Below are 19,814 nucleotides of genomic sequence, written 5' to 3'. Positions count from 1 at the left end.
CTAGAGCATTGGTCAAACCAAATGGCATCACCAGAAACTCATAATGGCCATACTGTGTGCGAAAAGCGGTCTTGGATATATCCTCATCCTTAACCCTTAACTGATAGTAACCTGATCTTAAATCAATCTTCGAAAAACATGTCGCTCTCTTCAACTGATCAAACAAGTCATCAATCCTAGGCAAAGGATATATGTTCTTAATTGTAGCATGATTCAACTTGTGATAATCGATGCAAAGTCTCAAAGACCCATCCTTCTTCTTCGCAAAAAGAACTGGTGCTCTCCATGGTGAAGCACTAGGACGAATAAAGCCCTTAGCTTTCAAATCATCCAACTGACTTTTCAACTCGTCAAGCTCTACCGGTGCCATACGGTACGGTGCCATAGAGATGGGGGTTGTACCAGGAATGACATCGATGGCAAAAACAACGTCCCTTAAAGGAGGTAACTCTGTCAGTTCCTCAGGAAAGACATCAACAAAATCCTCAACAACTACCAGAAAAACATTATCGGAACTACTATCCTCGTCAACAAGCAAACTAGCCAAGTAGGATCTATGGCGACTATAGTCACCAATGCTGAAAACCATTACCAGGTGGGAATCGCTCTGATCTCCCACAAAATGGAAACAATCTCCCTTGGGAGTGCAAACAGACACCCTCCCGCGGAAGCAATCGATCATAGCCCGGAAGAATGACAACCAATCCATCCCAAGAATGACGTCAAAACCCGTCATGTCGAGAATAACAAAATCGAACTCCAAAGTCTGTCCAGCTATCTCAATAGCACATCCCCGACAAACACGATCCAAAGACACTGGACCCCCTACTGGTGTGTCAACACAGAGAAAACTGTCCCGAAGTGTGACCTCCAGACCCAATGAATGTGCAAATGATGCAAAAATGAAAGAATGTGATACACCCATGTCAATAAGAACTCGTGAGTCTCCAATTGTCCTCTGGTCAAGGTGGGATGGTCTATACCTCATCAATTCTGTCTTTCCTTATGGAACGGTTGAGCTTCAAGATCCTGCTAATGGATTGTTGTTCAAGGTTAATGGCCAACACCTTAAGCCTTATATTAAAAACCTAGTCCCAATCCGCAAAGTAGAGAAAGTTTTATTGATGGATCCAGTCTACAAGGACTAGTGCGTGATTCTACTATGTCTAGCTATCGACGTAAAACTTAGCACTCATGGGAAGCAATTCTTCCGATTGCTGAGCTTCTGTTCTCTATTTATCCAATGTCAAGACATTCCCAGGACACTTCAACCAAAATGACGTGTGTTTCCGAAATTGTTTCCTCAAGCATTTTGGTGGTTACATTTGGAAATTTTCATCATGACCATATCTTTGTTCAACTTCGGGGAATATTCGAAGTCGTTTGGACATGTCTCCCGTTCTATCCAAAGTTTGCATCGTAGGACTGTTGTGGTGGATTAGTTCATTCCATTTCATTCTTTGCAGTCATCAAGATCCTGTTGATCTCCAATCTATGCTGGAAGTTCATGTGCTTCCATCCATGGGTTGACCAAACCTGAAAATGCTGCACAAGGCAGCATTTGATGAGGTCCCGCAGGCGCCCGCAGCGCCATTGCGGGCGCCCACCAAACTAGTCAGTGCACTCAAGTCATCCGCGGGCCCGTCGATGGCAGATTAAATGGGCTTCTAAGCCCATTTCCCCCCATTTTTATTTCCTATAAACCCTCTTCTCTCTCTCACCCTGCGCCCCCACCCTCCTTCACCCCTAAATCTCCCACTCTCACCTCATTATCATCGATCCACCTCCACCCTAATCTCCATCCATCTTTCTCATCTTCTTAATCTTCCATCCCAAAGCCCCAACAAGAGAGTTTTTGATTCTTCAACTTGAAGTAAGTCTTCTTCTTCCTTTCTTTCAATTTGTGGATCATTGGAGGATGGGATTGATATGGTGAAGGTTGTAGGCTTTGTTGGGATTGTGCATGGTTTATTTTAGATGCCGATTTTTGGAATTTTCACCTTTCTAACCTCATTTTTCTCTCTTTTAATTTCTGCTGCATACCAGGTGTTTGACAAAAGTCCTGAACCAATTTTCTTTATTCCAATGGCTCCTAGGGTTATTTCCAAGCGTGCTAGGTCATCCGAGGGCCCTTCTAATGCTCCTCCGCCCCCAAATTGGGCTGAATGGCCAATTAAAACCGAAGCTCGTTTTGACATTACACCTACTTTCGAGAGCCATGTGGAGACCGCATGGTCCGTCCGCGAATTGAGGGCTCGTGGCCTATCCTCTATTTTCAAACCATGCGCTCATTCTTACTTCCCGTGTGTGGTCCGTCTATTCTATGCCAACATGGTCCACTCATGTGAGGAACCAGACAAAATGAAAACCACCATTGATGACTATGATTATGAATTCGACCTCGATGACCTTGCTATGGCTATGGATTGCCCCTTGATTTCGCTAGTGAATGAGGCAGGCCTCCCCCTTTATGTTGAAGGTCCCGATCAGCTTACCTTAGCGAACATTGTGGGAGAAATTTTTCTGGTCAATTCACCAGAAACAAAACCACAAGCACCAATAAATCTTTCTTACCTTGCCGGCTATGGTTTCTCGATTCGGTCCTGGCCAAGAACGTCCTACCCATGCCAGGCCATTCCGAGCGAAAAGGGGAATTTTTGAAAACCCTCTACTATGCTGAAAAGGAGTGTTGGTTTTGTGTCCCACAACTTATCTGGGACCAATTGCTTAAAATCTACAAGGAATTAATCTTGGTTCGGTCGTGCACCACCACAACCTGGGCATTTCCATTTCCATACCTTATTACAAGGTTGCTCATAAATATGGGGTTCCGAGCTCCCCGTGGTGAACAGAAAGAGAAAAATGTGTTGCACTTTAACTTTGGGGTCTGGAAGTCCAGCACAGCTCAACTTCAGACGTCCCGTCAGGTCCGCATTGGTGACGCGTTGGATTGGGGTGCTCTGGCCCCCCCCACGCCCCCCCCCCCCCCCCCCCCCGGTGGCTCCTGCTCCTGCTCCTGATGCCCCCGCTTCTCCAGCTGCCACTTTTGTCCGGCCGCCGAATGTTATGACTCGCGCCGACTATCTCGCTTTGGATGCTCGTCTCAATGCTTTTTCCTTGCGCTTTGATGCTATAGAGGGTGCTGTCTAGAAAACCCAGGAGAATCAAGAGATTTTGCAGGCTATGCTCCAGTCATTGATTGACCGGGCGCCGAGCGCACCTGGTGCTTCCTCCTCCATGCCAATGGAGGATTGATTTCCTGTTTCTCGTTTTATTTCCCTTTTGCAGTAATATTACTTTTAGACTTCTTTTGGGCCGCATTTGGCATTTCATTTCCTGTTCTTTTAAACTTTTAACTGCATCTCTTTCGTTAGTTTGCGTGGATTTTAGCTTTGAAATAAATTGCAGTTATCGTTAATCATTTTTGGATTCATTTGATTCTTGCTCTATATAGATGCTTTTGACAGGTGTTTGATTTCAAGTTTGGGGGAATACTCATGCACTTCATGAAGTGGCCTATTTTTGCACCGCCACTCCAATCCTCTCAACTTGGTACTATTGTTCCAACCCCCATTTGTTCATTCTCTTGTCCTTTATCTTCTCACATTGAGGATAATGTGACATTCAAGTTTAGGGGTGCATGCATGTTATTACATTCTTGATGCATGTGCATGTTATTACAGTTTTGATGATTTTTGCTCATTTTTTATGTTCATAAGTTAATAAAATCATATTGTTTAAAGGGAACTTTTTGAAGGTTAAAGCATGTGCTTAATACTTTGTGTATAGAAGCCAAGATAATTTTTGAAAATAAGGAAACTGTTAAAATAAGCATGTTGATTCATAGTTGGTTTGTGTAAAGACTTCAATTAAATTCTTGTCGGATTTCATACTCTTTTGTGCTTCACATTGCACATTTGCACACCGAAAACCTAATCGTGAGGCATTTAAACCAAATTGACCTTGATCGGGACTCAGTGATCTGAATTAATGACCCTAATGAATGGATACCCTTGGCATTTAAATAAATAAAAAAAAGAAGAAGAGAGAAATCAATGACCAATCGAAGTTCATAGCCTTTCCAGCTCGAGTTATTAAGCCCTATGAGTGTTTCTACACTTAGCACCCTAAAGCCATCTGGTTTGGGAGTTGTTGGCCTAACGCTTGTTATATGGGTTGGTTAGAAAGTTTAAAGAACCTAGACATTGCACGGTCATTCAAAAAAAAAAAAATTTGGTTCGTCGAAGTTCGTATCCTTTCCAACTTGAGTTATTAAGCCCTAGGAATGTTTTCACATTTAGCACCCTAAAGCCATCTGGCTTGGGAGTTGTTGGCCCAACACTTGCTACATGGGTTGGTTAGAAAGCTTAAGGGATTTTCGACATTGCACAACCATAGTATGTTTCATTTTGAGTTAGAATAAAATTTTCAATAAGCAACAAAAGTTGTATTGTGAATAAAGTTATGCCTTGGGGACCTCATTTAGAAGGAGATTTAAGGATTTGAAAACGTGTTCTTGAGATTGGTAGAAGAGGGTAAAAGCCGCATATTGGGAATCCGGCTCACTTTCACTAAAGTTAGAGTTTATGTTATTCAAAAGATGACAATTGAAGTGTTTATACAGACCTTGATGATCGATGCATTTAAGTTGAACTTGTTTTGCCATTTTGTGTGCTAAGGCTTCATATATGCAAGGTAGTCTGCTTAATGTCTATCTTCGAATGTTCTGTGTTCCAAACTATAGTTGAGCTTTGTCAATATTTTTGTTTCATGATAGATGCATGATACTAGCATTGCATTGATTGGCATTTTTGTAGGCTCGTCATTTTGTTTTGCTAAGGGACTAGCAAAATGTAAGTTTGGGGGTGTAATTAACGCCGAATATTTCATATTCAAGCGCCCTTATTTGCATTAGTTAAGTTCATTAGTTGATATTAATGCATAGTTTAGCTTTATTTGTTTGCTTTCATCTTCTTTCAAGTCGGTATCCCCAATTATGGTTAAAGAAAGCGGTTTTGACACTCTTTTAAAGAATCGAAGCGCGCCGTTGCTAGGGACCGTTATCTAGGCCAAGTTCGTGAACCAGCATGTGCACAAATGTTATGGCATTGATTCTAGTATGACGATTGTGTTATCGGGCCAATTCAAAGTGACCAAAGAGAAGACTGTAGGCCATGAGCACAGGCCTCCGCGGGCGCCCGCAGAGCTCCCGCGATGCGCCCGCCAATAGCTCACCTCACTGCCTTGTTTCGCGGCGCCTTGCATAGCAGCCGCAGGAGCCCCCGCGCCCTCCCGTGGGCGCCCACCAAACACTCCAATACCATCTCGTCAGCCACAGCTTCCGCGAGCGCCCGCCGGAGCCTCGCGGGCGCCCGCCGACCTTCTGTAGGCAGTTCACCTGCTCCTATTTTTCAGCATTTTTTTGTCCCCTTATCATCTTTTTGTGTGGTCTAGTTTCATGCAGAGGTGGATGACGGGATTTTGGGGTATAGTGAGTAGGTCTTGATGGATGAGAAGAGAGAGGGGAGGCCATATCTCACACACATGATTAGAAGAGCAAAAAGGCTCTCACTTGTTAAGTTCTAGAAGAAAGAGAGGAGTTCTTGGAGAAAAAGGTGTAGAAATGGAGGGATCCTCTTCTTCCTCTTCATTCCTTGTAGCATTAATGGGTAACTAAACCTCCATCTAGGGAGGTGATGAAGCTCATCCTTGTAAGCATGGATTAATTTTGATTTATTTTAGGGAATGTAATGTATGTATGGACTAAGTTTCATAATCTAGAGCATTTACAATGTGTAATGAATATTATTTCTTATAAATGATCATGTTGAATCAATTATCTTGTCTTAGATCATTTGTTCTGATGGTTATATGGCTAGTAGTTCCATAGTGACAATGGAAACAAGATTATGGAATGGTTTTAGTGGCATGGTTTTTGAGAAATTTGTTAATCCATAGCTTAAGGCTTTCTTTTGATGGGTTAATCTTGCATCTTGATTCCATGTGCTTTTACCATTTAATCTAGGGTTTGATAATCTCTAGCTTAGCGAGCATGTCTAAGGTTACACCATAATCTAGGTAACTCAAGCATGTGAAGCTTTGATAGGTTATTCTTACCTTGTGATTATTTGAATTTCTTGAAGATATTGTAGTAACCATGTGTTGCTATGTATCATGGTCACATATATATATTAATTCCCTAAATCAATCATATTCTTTGCATGTGCAAAAGGTTGGAGTAAATTCACTTCCCTAGTCCTCTTTACTTGTATTTCATCTCCTTTAAATTCTTGCAACCTCTTATTTTATGCATCTTAATTTCATAGCTTAAGCGACAACTAACAAATCCTCTATGAACACCCCATATCATTCTAAAAAGACTCTAGACACTTAGGTTGCCATAGATTAGCGCAATCCCAGTGGTTCGACTTACCCGACCAATAGCCCTATTTTACAATGATTCGTGCTATTGCGAAGGCTGATTTATTATAGATCGAATTCTCAACCGATCATAAAACATCTGCTGAATGGACTCTGACATGCCCATAGCCACTCCTTTTGCGATCTACTCCACATAAGTCAGTGTTCGTGGTGGATTAGGATTCATGCCACTATGTCAAGTCCTAGGCCTCCCTGGACCCCGTGTGAGCCCGGTGTCTGCAACCTGCTCCTCAGTAACATATACTCGAGGTGGATTAGCATCCACACCCTGAGCTGGAGCCCTAACCCTACTAGGAAAATCCTTAACAAACTCTGTGTCCTCAACCTATTCATCCACTCTAACGTAATGAGAAAACTCTCCTCGAGTCAAAACCTTGGTGCTACACACAGAAGGGATAAGGTCAATAACAACACAACTCGTTAAAACCTAATGCAACTCACGCCATGAATGCATGAAACAAGTATCACACAATAGAAGCAGGAAATGTATGCAACATACAATCATGCTAAAATATACAAGCATATACATCAAACTAAAACAGTTAAGGTAGATTCCTAGACATACTGCCGCGTAAGCACATAGACATGTTATCAAACTAAGCATGTAAACATGTTATAATACCCAAAAAAAGGTTAGTAAGTAGCATATAAATATATCAAAGCAAATCAACGAAAACATGATATGCACCCAAAACCCATTGTCCAAGCTTTTTGAACCTAAGAGCTCTAACACCACCTGTGACGACCCTAGTTTTTATAACCCAGTGCGTCAGTGAAGACCCGAAGGTTAACCCGGTAATGAATCCAAAATGCGAAAGTAAAAGATAAAAGGTTTACTCAACCTAATATAATCTTATAACAATGTTCCAAGCGGTTCTAAGACAATTGGCCAAGAATCCCACAAGACCCCCATTCCTGGTTCAAGTAGAATCTAGCACTGTTTCACTAAAACATGAATAACCTTCACTATGGTTAGAATCTAAGAATGGAATTGGTACCATTAGGAAGCTTACTCAAAATCCTTGAGTTGAGTTAAAGAATCACCCCATTTGGATTAGAAACGAATGAGATATACTCGTTTGAAGTTGGAAAAACAATGTTGTTAAACAAGCTACCAGGTATCTGAGACTGTGGTGTTTCGGTCGGCCGAATTGCCATTTCGGTCGGCCGAAATTGACCCTGAAAAAAAGAAAAGTTGGAAGATACTTCGGTCAACCGAAGTAGTGAACCGGTCGACCAGTTGTGCCTCAAACAGTGGATTCGGCTACTGGAATTGGAGTTTACTATTCAAATATAATTCAAAATATGTACCGGTCGACCAAAATGCCACTTCGGTAGACCGAAATGCCTCAAAAACCTGTTGATACTCTATTGAACATAAAAATCATACTACGAAACCTATAAGATTCATTCTACCTCACATAAGAGTCAAAATCTAACTTCTATGAATGAATGAACATATGGACACAACAACAAGTATAAATATCATATTGAATCATGTTATAATGGCTCTAAGCCTCATTACATATCGCTTGTTCCAAAAACATAATTCACAAGTCCTTAGATATCAATAATACTATAAAGCATATACTAAACACTTTCCATAATAACCAAAAGCGTGTGTACACAACACATCAATCAAAATAGGCTAAACATATCAATCATCCAAGAAAAGTGCTTATTTACCTAAAAAATAACCCAATAACTTTGGGATGAGTAAACAAGTTACTTTTAGGGAATGAGCATGCATAGACCTATCTTTTTACAAAATTATCACATTAATATGGAACAATTCAGAAGGGGTCATGCCACCTAAAGTCTACGTTAAAATGTTTCTATAGGATCACAACTAAGTCATATTAGCATAAGGCATATGAATTAAAATATCTATGAGATTAAACAAGATTAGAATAATCGAGACAACATGACAAGATTTAAACCTTTAAGGAATACACCTTGAAGTTTAAATAGTGAAATCAACCAATGTGTATACTTGGATATCGCCCAAATTAAAACCGTACTCTTGGGATCACTTTAGGGCTACTAACCCATGAGTACCTTCCCCTAGTGTGCACTATAGTGCAGGGAGCTCTCTATCTCCCGTACTAGAACCAAGTCCTAGCCAAGTCAAGTTCTAGATGATATCCCAAGTCTCTAAAATCAACAAGTTGTGCAACCAAGAGTGTATCAAGATACAAGTAATGCATTAAACCACATTCCATGCACAACTAAGATTTTGAAACACATAAGTCATACCCTAAGTCCTCAATTATAATGGCATGTGAAATGTCAAGAAATCATACTATGCATCTACATAGACTACAAACTAGTATTTATAGCACAAGGAATCCATTGATGTAAATATACCACTAGTATAAGATTAATAATTTAATTATTTATTTAACAACACTTGAACAATTAAATCATTCCAATGTAAGGGTGCAAGTTCATTAACTACATTAATGAAGCTAAGTTGCAACAAGTCATGATACATGATAAAAACACAAAAGCTCCATGAAATACGTGACTAAGTCATTAGAACGATTAAATATAAATTAATTAAACTAATTAATTAATTTCTTTAGATTTCAAAAGTTTTCAAATGATCCCAAATTAATATATAACAAGGATTAAGTCATGGTTATACCACATATCAAGTCTAAATGGAATACAAGCAAAGTACAATTAAGTAGAATTTAAATCAAATTAAATTAATGAAATTTCTAGATTCTAAAACAACTCCAAATGACTTCATACTAAAACAAGTTATAGATCAAGTCATGGCCTTTAAGAAAATCATGTCCTAACTTAATTTCATGCAATGTGTGACAACCTACTAATTTAAAAATTAAGTAAAAGACATGTAAACAATTTATATTAACTATAAAAACAATCAAACACTTAGATTATAAACATAAATCACCCCCTACCTCACTAGAGACAAAGTATCTCTAGAATCCAAGGCAAGCAAGCTCCAAATGATCTACCCTTCAAGGGTTATGTAAAGAAGAGTGAGAGGAAACTTTCACTTCCCAAGGTTAAATGTCTAAGGTAAGTGGAAGGAGACCCAAATGAAATTTAAAGCTCTAAGCCAAACGTTGCTTCAATGGTGGCTAGGTTAGGGTATGAGAGTAAACGAAATGAGGAGGATAAAATGAAATGAGGTAAGCGGAGGATTTAGTATTCCTCCACTCACTATGTGTTCTTACACCATGGTCTTCACACACACTAAGTGCAAGACTAAATTTGGAACCTACACTTGTCACTAATCCACGGCTCCTTCCTAGGCATAATCCTAAGCTTACACTTGTCAACTATCCAAGCCAACAAGTGCACCTATCCTAGGCTAACAAGTGGGTGAATCTCCACCCTCCATGTATCATCATACACTCCAAGTGATTCCATTACAATGTTTACAAGTGGCTCCATGGGAGTGTAACACTTGTCACATTTTCTAAAAATTGTGAAAAGGTCGTTTTCCAAAATATCTTCCAAATTAAATTGCAAAATGGTCCTCAAGATGAAAAATAATTACTTTACTTAATTACACTAAAACCCCTAAAGTCAAGAATGTTTCCTAAGAAATTATGCATCCATACCCTTTACAAGAAAAGTAAACATCAAGTATGCTTTTCTACAAAAGTAAAAATATACATATCATGGAAATTAAATATTGTGGATGCATGCAAAGTCAGAATCAAATCCAAACACAAAAATTTTGGTTATGGAACGAAAATGGAAACCGGGAAAAGACGAAATAGGGAAAAGATGAAAAAATGAAAAATGTCGAAAAAGGATAGAGAAGGGAAATGACCGGGTCATTACAATATCACACCTCCATTGATTTACGCCAATATTTAAGGTGCTTAGAGTTAGATTTTGATAAAGGCCAAGAAGGGAGTCTTGTTCTACTCAGAGAGTGCTTTCATTTGACACCAATTGTGCAAGGGTATGGAGAATTTAAAATTTGGGCTACGGTTAAGGGCTTCTTTGGTTACACACTTTTGAGGTAGGGGTTTCCTAATGTTCTAAATTTTACCTTTGATTGAGCAAATTGCTATGATTTCTCTTATTCTCATTCTTGGATGTGAAATTGTGAAATAAGGTGGCTATGTGTTGATATTATAAAAGCATGTTAGTGTATGAAGTACGAATATGTTTATTTTCATGCTAAAGATGTGTATAACATGGCCTAGCTTGGTGCAAAAATTGTTAAATTGTTGATTATAGCATGATTTTGTTGGTATGAACTACATAGGAAGCATGTTTGTGATTATAGTATTGAGAATGCTATACTTATGGTTAAATCATAAAGAATGCCATGTTGAAGTCATTGCTATTGTACCCAAGAAAAAAAAAAAAAACAAAAAAAAAAAAAAAAAAAAGGTCATTGCTATTGTATAGTTAGGAATTGAAGTTGAATTGATGCATATGCATGGCATATTGGGAATTTCGAATGAGAAGGACATTGAACCATTTTAGAATGGTGAGGAAATGGAAAGAGATTGACAAGTAAGCTATCTTAGGATGGGCGAGAAAGAGGAAATTTTAGGTTAGATTAGCTTAGGTTAGGTTTAGGTTTATTTTAGAAAAATTAAAATGAAAAAATAAAAATTTGTCTCAAAAACCTCGAGTAGAGAACTTTCTGCTTGAGCACTGGTGTTTATAGAGCTTGAGCACAATCCCATATGCAAACCTCGATAAAGCGGTAAACTTAACTTCATAATCAACTACAGACATTCTATCTTGCTTTAGGAGAACAAACTTCCGTTCCTTCTCTTTTCTGTAAATTGGAGGAAAATATTTCTCATGAAAAGCTTTAACAAATGGGTTCCATAATATCACCTCTTTCTCTCCTGGAATGAGCAATAAATGTTTTGTCGTATCCCACCAATAACTAGATTCATTTTTGAACATAAATGAAGCCAAGTTTACCTTCTGGTCTTCTGCTGCACCCATCACTGCAAATATCGATTCCATTCTTCTTACCCACCCCTCTGCTTCTTCTGGTTTGGTAGTACCTGAAAATTCTGGGAGTGTTAACTTGATAAACCTCTCATAATCTGAGCCTTTCTTTACTTTCTGTTGTCTTTCCAGCCTTTCTTGTATCATCATTTGACTTGCCATAAATTATTTGTTTTGTTCTGCCAAGTCTATTATAGCCTTCTCCATTTTCTACATACCAATTAAATACTCCTATTTTCCTCTCATACCACCCTGAATAGGTTATTCCACTTCAGCCTCAACAGGAATATAAGAGGCTTCTTCCTCGATTTTATGATAACCACTTCGTCCTTCCATTACTTTTTATCTGCAATAAATCTCAAATATAACAACATATATATATGATACATAATCACCACAAATACTTGTTAGTATAAAATCAAGTCAAAGAAATGACTTTACTACACACTTCCTACTGCCATTGCAAGTCTAGACTCTTACTACCTTCAGAACCTAGAAAACCAAGGCTCTGATACCAAAAGTTGACACACCCTAACCCAATTTACAATATTTAACAAATTGAACAACTTGGAATGCATCTAACCATCTGCATTAACCTCATTCAATTATGACGTCATCCTACATTAGAGTACCTATTTAACAGTTTACAATTTTAAACAAACTACAAGCCCATTATGCAATTTCGACAAAACTAAAACGTTAATTACAAGTTAACTATTAAATTCTACTACAATATTTACATCTTATACAGAAAATGTTCCATTGTCATTTTCCCTAGTCACACTCAAGACTCTAGACCTGACAATAGCAACCCAACCTAATACCTGAGAAAATAAAGATATGGAAGGAGTGAGCTTAAAGCCCAGTGAATGCAACACTATTACATCAGAGTCATATAAACAAATATTATCCGATAACTTCAAATTAACTTCATAACATATAACTTCCAGCTTTACAGGCATTAAAATATAATACTCTTCTACTAGGCCAGAGTATGGACCTTATATAATATAGTACTCTCCTTCTAGGCCAGAGTATGGACCTTATTTAAATATAGTACTCTCCTTCTAGGTCAGAGTGTGGACCATATTTAATATATTACTCTCCTTCCAAGCCAGAGTATAGACCTTATTTAATATATATATAAGCATTTCCACATTAATATCTTTAATACTTCAACATACCCATTCAAGTATAAACTTCTAATGAGTACACTCACCTTGGCTACTTCCCGAATTATTTACTTATCCCTTGGCAATGTCGAAGCTTCCGTCTCCTTATGTTTGCCTAAATAAAATTGTAATTACATTATACCCATTTCTAAATAAAATTTAATCACAATTATCACTTTAACTATAAATCTCAAATTTTATACAAAATTTACAATTCTAGTCACTGCTCCTTTATATCAATTTCTAACCTGACAATTCCCTATACAACACCCAAGATATTAATTCAAATAAACAATCCTTGAATCAAGTACAACCATAAAACAGCCTTTGAATCAATTATATGTTATGTAAAATGGAAGAGTTAATTGAAGCACTCATTACTAAAGAAATTAGATAATAACTTCCAATATAGAATTACTAATTCAAAATCCTTCTCCCAGGTTTGAATCTAGTAAGATTTATATTCACTTTATAGAGGTTAATAACACAATTAGGAGAGAAACAAATAAATAAATAAAATTAAGCAAAACATCCCAATTCAAGTCTTAAAGAATTTAATTGAAAAAACTTCCAATACAAAATCTCCAATAAAATCAAAAACTCTCTACCTGTACCTAATAATTTTCCTATCAGAAACTCTTTTCCCTTTTCTTTTTGGCTGTCCCAAGCTGCAGATTTTTCTTTTTCTTTCTTTCTTCTCTTTTCTTCTTCTATGGCCGAAACCCCTTTCTATTTCTCTCTCTTTCTCTCTTTTTTTTCTTTTTTTTTTTTTTTTGTCCTTCAAACACTCCCTACCTACTTCGGTTCAAAAGGCTCCTTAAAGGCACTTTGTGACGTGTTGAGTGTATGAACACTGATGGTTTGTGCTGCCAACACTAAACAAAATAACCTACTGGCTTCCTTTTTATTTTATTTTAATCAACCCACATAGATAAGTAGGATGATTCCAGCGGTCCAACAGCAAACCTCCACACGAATATATATCTATACATGAATATTGACCATGTGTGTGTGATTGAGTGAGTAGTCTTGGATATATATGTACACTGGCAGTTAGAACACTTTTCTAATTAAGCTTTTGCCCACATAAGACTTAATGATATATATGCATAGGCATGGTTCTCAATTGGGCCCAACAATTTGCCTTACCAACTTTAAAGCTTATAAAGTAAGTTTTGGCTTAATATAATTTTATCTATAAGAGTAAGCCACCAGCATATACTTCTAGCACAAACACACCCATGGCATCACACATGTACTTCAATATATACACCCTCTCCATTTATTATAATTATATATATATATTTCTTTTCTTCCCAATAACTGCCACCACTTCAAAAATTTGTATTTGCTACCATACCCATGAATATATAAGAAACATGTGCAAACACTTCTTGGTACCACGTACCATGCATTTGTGAACAATTCTCATACTTGCAATTAGTTGTTTATAGAAATGAAATTTCTTATTTTGTTTTCCAACGCAATTAAATATAAGTATTTAAGCTCAAACAAATATTAACAAGCTCATAATAATAATGACAAAGCTAAAACAAAGCAGGATATGACAATATACCCCTCTTAAAATAAATTTCGTCCTTGAAATTGAAATGTATGAAACATACCAAATAAGTGAGGATATTGCATTCTCATAGTTTCCTCGCTTTCCCAAGTTACTTCTTCAACTGTGTGACTCCTCCACAACACTTTTACCAATAATATAGTTTTATTGCGAAGCACTTGTTCTCGATGATCCAAAATTTGTACCGGTTCCTCTACATAAGTTAAATCTTCCTTCAACTCTATCGGTTCCGCAACTAAAACATGAGATGGATCCGATATATACTTCCGAAGCATAGATACATGGAAAACATCATGTAATCTTAATAATTCTTCTGGTAATTCCAACCGATACGCTACTGTTCCTATCCATTCCAGAATTTTGTATAGTCCAATGTACCTGGGACTTAATTTACCCTTCTTTCCAAACCTTATAATACCCTTCCAAGGAGAAATACGAAGAAAAACAAAATCACCAACTTCAAACTCCAAATCCCTTCTTTTTCGCACATCCATATAACTTTTCTGTCTATCTTGTGCTACTTTCATACGCTACTGAATTACCTTCACTTTTTCTGTTGTAAGTTCAATTAATTCTGGACCCAATAACTTTCTTTCACCCCCTTCACCCTAACACAATGGAGTTCTACATTTCCTCCCATACAATGCTTTATATGGTACCATCCCAATAGTAGATTGATAACTATTATTATAAGCAAATTCTATCAATGGTAAATAATCATCCCAACTACCTTTGAAATCCAGCACACAAGCTCTCAACATATCTTCCAAAATCTGAATAGTTCGTTCTAAGTGCCCATCTGTCTACGGGTGAAAAGTTGTACTGAACTTCAAAGAAGTTTTCATGGCTTCATACAAACTACACCAAAATCTAGAAGTGAATTTCGGATCCCTATCACAAACAATAGAAACTAGAGCCCCATGCAAACATATAATTTCATTAACATACAAATGAGCATATTCCTTTGTAGAATAAGTAGTTTTTACTGCCAAAAAATGAGCTGATTTCGTCAATTTATCAACTATCACCCAAATAGAGTCATGTCCTCATTTTGATCTTGGAAGTCCCATCACAAAATCCATGGTTACATGCTCCTATTTCCACTGTGGAACTGGTAACGGCTGCAACAACCCTGCTGGCTTCTGATGTTCAGCTTTCACTCATTGACATATCAAACACTTTGCTACAAATTTTGTAATTTCACGCTTTATATTGTTCCACCAATAGTATTCTTTCAAATACCTATACATTTTAGTACTCCCTGGATGCCTAGCATATATAGAACTGTGGGCTTCATCTAAAATATCTTTCTTTAAAGAAACATCATTTGGAACACAAATTCGACTTTTAAAATACAAAATCCCATTATCCCTAACTGTAAATTCAGTTGGCATACCTTCTTGAGCTTCTCTTCTTTTCTTATCCGGAATACATCATGAATTTACAACTCTTTAATTCGATCCAGCAACAAAGGTCTCACCGTAATATGTGCAAACAATGCTCCTTTGTTAGTAACTGTCAATTCAACTCCCATCAGTCTCAATTCCATAATATTTTCCACCCGTGCACACTATACACAAGATAGTCTCCCTGAAGAGTTCCTACTCAAGGCATCTGCTACTATATTGGCTTTTCCAAGATGATGGTGGATATTACAAGTATAATCTTTGATTAACTCCATCCAACGCCTCTGTCTCAAATTTAAGCACTTCTGTGTAAACAAATACTTCAAACTCCGATGATCAGTGAATATTTCACAAATTTCACCGTACAGATAATGCCTCCACAATTTCAAAGCAAAAACAATAGTAGCTAACTCCAAGTCATGTGTAGGATAATTCAATTCATGATTCTTTAATTGTCTAGAAGCATATGCAATTACCTTGCCATTCTTCATAAAAACACAACCCAAACCCTGATGTAAAGCATCAGTGTAAATCACAAAACCTTCGCCACCACAAGGAATGGTTAACATTGGGGCTGACGTTAACTTTTTCTTCAATTTTTCAAAACTTCTTTGGCATTCCTCACTCCACATAAACTTTACTTCCTTCCAGGTCAACTTTGTTAATGGCAATGTGATCCTAGAAAACCCTTGGATGAACCTCCGGTAATAACCTACTAATCCCAGAAAACTTCTAACTTCTGTCACATTAGTAGGCCTTTCCCATTTCACCACTGCTTCCACTTTTGATGGGTCAACATAAATACCATCCCCAGATACTACATGCCCCAAAAATACAACTTTATCAAGCCAAAACTCACATTTGCTGAACTTAGCAAAAAGTTATTTTTCCTGTAAAATCTGTAACACAATTCTTAAATGTTTTTCATGTTCATCCACACTCCGAGAATATATCAAAATATCATCGATGAAGAAAATAACAAAAGAGTCAACATACTGATGAAATACTCGATTCAATAAATCCATAAACACCGCTGGAGCAGTGGTTAACCCAAAAGGCATTACCAAAAACTCATAATGGCCATATTGAGTTCGAAAAGCAGTTTTAGAAATGTCACTATCATTTGCCTTCAACTGGTGATATCCTGACCTCAAGTCAATCTTAGAGAACACCTTTGCCCCTTGCAACTGATCAAACAGATCATCAATTCGTGGCAATGGATACTTGTTTCTGATGGTTACTTTATTTAACTGTCTGTAGTCAATACACAACCACATAGTACTATCCTTCTTCTTAATAAATAACACCGGTGCACCCAACGGTGAAATGCTAGGTCAAACGAAGCCCTTATCCAGTAAATCCTACAATTGTATCTTCAACTCTTTCAATTTTGTTGGTGCCATTCGATACGGAGCGATAGAAATTGGAGTTGGTCTCGATACCAACTCAATGGTAAAATCTACCCCTCTGTCCACTGGCAACCCTGGTAATTCTTCTAGAAATACATCTGTGAATTTTCGTACCACTAGTACATGTTCAAGTGTCACCTCTTTATTTTCAGTATCAACCACATAAGCCAAGTAACCCTGACACCCTTTCTTCAACAACTTTCTGGTTTGTATAATTGAGATGAGACAGTTTGGAATAATATTTCTTTCTCCGGTAAATCTGAATTCTGGCTCCCCTGGTATCTGAAATACATTTTTTTTCCGGAAACAATCCATTGAAGCATGATACACAGATAACCAATTCATACCCAAAATGATATCAAAATCTGGTATACCCAACGGTATAAAATTCACCTTTAACTGTCTATCTTCCAATTGTAAAACACAATCCCAATATTCATTTGCAACCACTACCATTTCACCCATTGGTGTAGAAATAAACAATTTACTATCTAGTAATGAAAGTGGTCTACCCAAATGTATAGCAATAGATAATGCAGCAAATGAATGAGTTGAGCCAGGATCAATAAGCACAGTAACATTTCTATCCAAAATAGAAAGTGTACCTGTCACCACTTCTGGTGTTGCTTGAGCATCCTCAAGTGTCATAGCAAACACTCTTCCCTGGGCTTGCAAACCACTTGTAACACCCCTACCTCCTCTTGACGAGCTCCCCTGTGCAAAACCTCTACCAGAACCGGTAACACTAGCCACTGAAGTCACTCTTGCCAACATAGGACAATCTCTTTTCCGATGACACAGCTGGTGGCAGTGATAGCACTCTTTTGCTTTCAATACAAGATAATCCTTCTTCTGGTGGCCTTCCCTTCCGCACTGAAAACACCCCCTGCCAGTACCACGTCCTCTAAAGCTACCTTGTTGTACAGATTGTTGTTCAAAAAACCCTTGACCTCTCCTAATACCTAACATCTGCGAGATTCACTACCCCTTCCCCTTCCATACCGCGACTTTTGAATTTTCTAACTTGAAATTCCTTCCCCTCCTCTTGACTGTGATGGCTTCGATCTATTTCTTTTGTATTGTTCCCTTCTTTCTTACAATTCTTTCACATCCCTTTCAGCAATCATGGCTTTATTCACAAGTCTGTTGTAATATGTTTCCTCAAACACTGAAACTCTGGACTTAATAGCTGCCTCTAAACCAACCTGGAATTTTGTACATTTATCTTCTTCATACTATACAAACTTGGGTGCAAACCTCGATAAAGCTGTAAACTTAACTTCATAATCAACTAAAGACATTCTATCTTGTTTTAGGAGAATAAACTCCTGTTCCTTCTCTTTTCTATAAATTGGAGGAAAATATTTCTCATAAAAAGCATTAACAAATGGGTTCCATAATATCACCTCTTTCTCTCCTGGAATGACCAATAAATGTTTTGTCGTGTCCCACTAATAACTAGCTTCATTTTTGAACATAAATGTAGCTAAGTTTACCTTCTGGTCTTTTGCTGCACCCATCATTGCAAATATCGATTCCATTCTAATTACCCACCCCTCTGCTTCTTCTGGTTTGGTAGTACTTGAAAATTCTGGGGTGTTAACTTGATGAACCTCTCATAATCTGAGCCTTTCTTTCCTTTATGTTATCTTTCCAGCTTTTCTTATATCATCATTTAACTTGCCATAAATTGTTTGTTTTGTTCTGCCAAGGCTGTTATAGCCTTCTCCATTTTCTGCATACCAGTTAAGTACTCCTATTCTCTTCTCATACCACCCAGAATAGGTTGTTCCACTTCAGCCTCAACAGGAACATAAGAGGCTTCTTCCTCGATTCTATAATAACCACTTCCTCCTTCCATTAATTTTTATCTGCAATAAATCTCAAATATAACAACATATATATATGATACATAATCACCACATATATTTGTTAGTATAAAATCAAGTTAAAGAAATGACTTTACCACACACTTCCTACAGCCACTGCTAGTAAAGATTCTTACTACCTCCGGAACCTAGAAAACCTAGGCTCTGATACCAGAAGTTGACACACCCCAACCCAATTTACAATATTTAATAAACTGAACAACTTGGAATGCATCTAACCATCTGCATTAACCTCATTCAATTATGACGTCATCCTACATTAGAGTACCTGTTTAACAGTTTATAATTTTAAGCAAACTACAAGCCCATTATGCAGTTCTGACAAAACTAAAACGTTAATCACAAGTTACACTATTAAATTCTACTATAATATTTACATCTTATACAGAAGATGTTCCATTTTCATTTTCCCCAGTCACACTCAAGACTCTAGACATGACAGTAGCTACCCAACCTGATACTTGAGAAAATAAAGATATGGAAGGAATGAGCCTAAAGCCCAGTAAATGCAACACTATTACATCAGAGTAATATAAACAAATATTATCTGATAACTTCAAATTAACTTTATAACATATAACTTCTAGCTTTACAAGCATTAAAATATAGTACTCTCCTTCTAGGCCAGAGTATGGACCTTATATAATATAGTACTCTCCTTCTAGGCCGGAGTATAGACCTTATTTAAATATAGTAATCTCCTTCTGAGTCAGAGTATGGACCTTATTTAATATATTACTCTCCTTCCAGGCCAGAGTATGGACCTTATTTAATATATATATAAGCATTTCCACATTAATATCTTCAATACTTCAACATACCCATTCAAGTATAAACTTCAAGTGAGTACACTCACCTTGGCTACTTCCCGAATTATTTACTTATCCCTTGGCAATGTCGAAGCTTCCATCTCCTTATCTTTGCCTGAATAAAATTGTAATTACATTATA

At 37.4% G+C, this 19,814-nt stretch overlaps 2 protein-coding genes across 2 annotated transcripts; both read right to left on the bottom strand.

The window, feature by feature from the left end:
• Window positions 1-11,061: 11,061 nt before the first annotated feature.
• LOC132301783 (uncharacterized) lies at window positions 11,062-11,568 on the bottom strand. The gene has a single exon (XM_059799010.1). The coding sequence runs from the start codon at window positions 11,566-11,568 to the stop codon at window positions 11,062-11,064; it is 507 nt and encodes a 168-aa protein (XP_059654993.1).
• A 5,359-nt stretch (window positions 11,569-16,927) lies between these two features.
• LOC132301782 (uncharacterized) lies at window positions 16,928-17,944 on the bottom strand. Its single transcript, XM_059799009.1, has one exon. It carries the CDS (start codon window positions 17,942-17,944, stop codon window positions 16,928-16,930), a length of 1,017 nt encoding a protein of 338 aa, XP_059654992.1.
• Window positions 17,945-19,814: the final 1,870 nt, after the last annotated feature.

This window comes from Cornus florida, unplaced genomic scaffold (assembly GCF_030987335.1).
Source record: "Cornus florida cultivar Cherokee Brave unplaced genomic scaffold, ASM3098733v1 CherokeeBrave_3.0.0_Hap2_Chr03, whole genome shotgun sequence".
Taxonomy (NCBI): Eukaryota; Viridiplantae; Streptophyta; class Magnoliopsida; order Cornales; family Cornaceae; genus Cornus; species Cornus florida.
Note: the sequence above shows the minus strand (reverse complement) of the source record. Positions and strands in the feature narration are given on the sequence as shown.

Excerpts from the sequence above, each read along its gene's own strand:
- LOC132301783 (XM_059799010.1), bottom strand. The coding sequence starts at position 11,568 with ATGGCAAGTCAAATGATGATACAAGAAAGGCTGGAAAGACAACAGAAA.
- LOC132301782 (XM_059799009.1), bottom strand. The coding sequence starts at position 17,944 with ATGTTAGGTATTAGGAGAGGTCAAGGGTTTTTTGAACAACAATCTGTA.